General features: G+C 50.7%; 1 protein-coding gene across 1 annotated transcript in view; it reads right to left on the minus strand.

Moving 5' to 3' along the window:
- Window positions 1–419, minus strand: part of PPTG_20268 (hypothetical protein) — a gene marked incomplete at both ends in the record, with an annotated part of 831 nt that extends 412 nt beyond the window's left edge. Inside the window, one exon of the mRNA XM_008919122.1 lies at window positions 12–419. Coding sequence (XP_008917370.1) covers window positions 12–419 — 408 coding nt within the window. The remainder of the gene's footprint in view (window positions 1–11) is intronic.
- Between the last annotated feature and the right edge of the window lie 96 nt (window positions 420–515).

Consider the following 515-nt stretch of genomic DNA (forward strand, 5'->3'; position numbering starts at 1 on the left):
CAGACTCGTACCTCAGATCGTTCGGGGTAACGAAGATAAACTGCTTGTTGCAGTTCTTCTTCGCAGCTTCCACGAGGAGCTCGACGGTCATGCTGTGATTCTGGGAGTCCATGAACACGTCGAACTCGTCCATGATTCGGAACGGAGACTCCGTTCGGCTGCCCAGAGCAAAGCAGTAACGACACCTGTGTGAACGAACGGTCTCCACTGGACAGCTCCTTCATATCGGTCATCTGTGACGAGCTGGATCCTCCTGAATCGTTCCGCCGGACAACGATCTCCAAGCGATGATCGAGGTATAGGAAGCGCAACTTACGAGCAAAGTTGCTCAGCAACATGAACTTTTCAAACTCCCTTGACGTATGCTGCGAGATTGCCTTGCGGAATCGTGTCCAATTGTCTACACGTTCGTTTAACATGTGGGAGAAGAGATTTACGTTAACGTCGACTTTCTTTACAATTTCCCGACATACAAGACCCACTTCGCGAAGCAATACGGCCGATCTGTCGCAAGC

Source organism: Phytophthora parasitica, assembly GCF_000247585.1.
Source record: "Phytophthora parasitica INRA-310 unplaced genomic scaffold supercont2.513, whole genome shotgun sequence".
Classification (NCBI taxonomy): domain Eukaryota; phylum Oomycota; class Peronosporomycetes; order Peronosporales; family Peronosporaceae; genus Phytophthora; species Phytophthora nicotianae.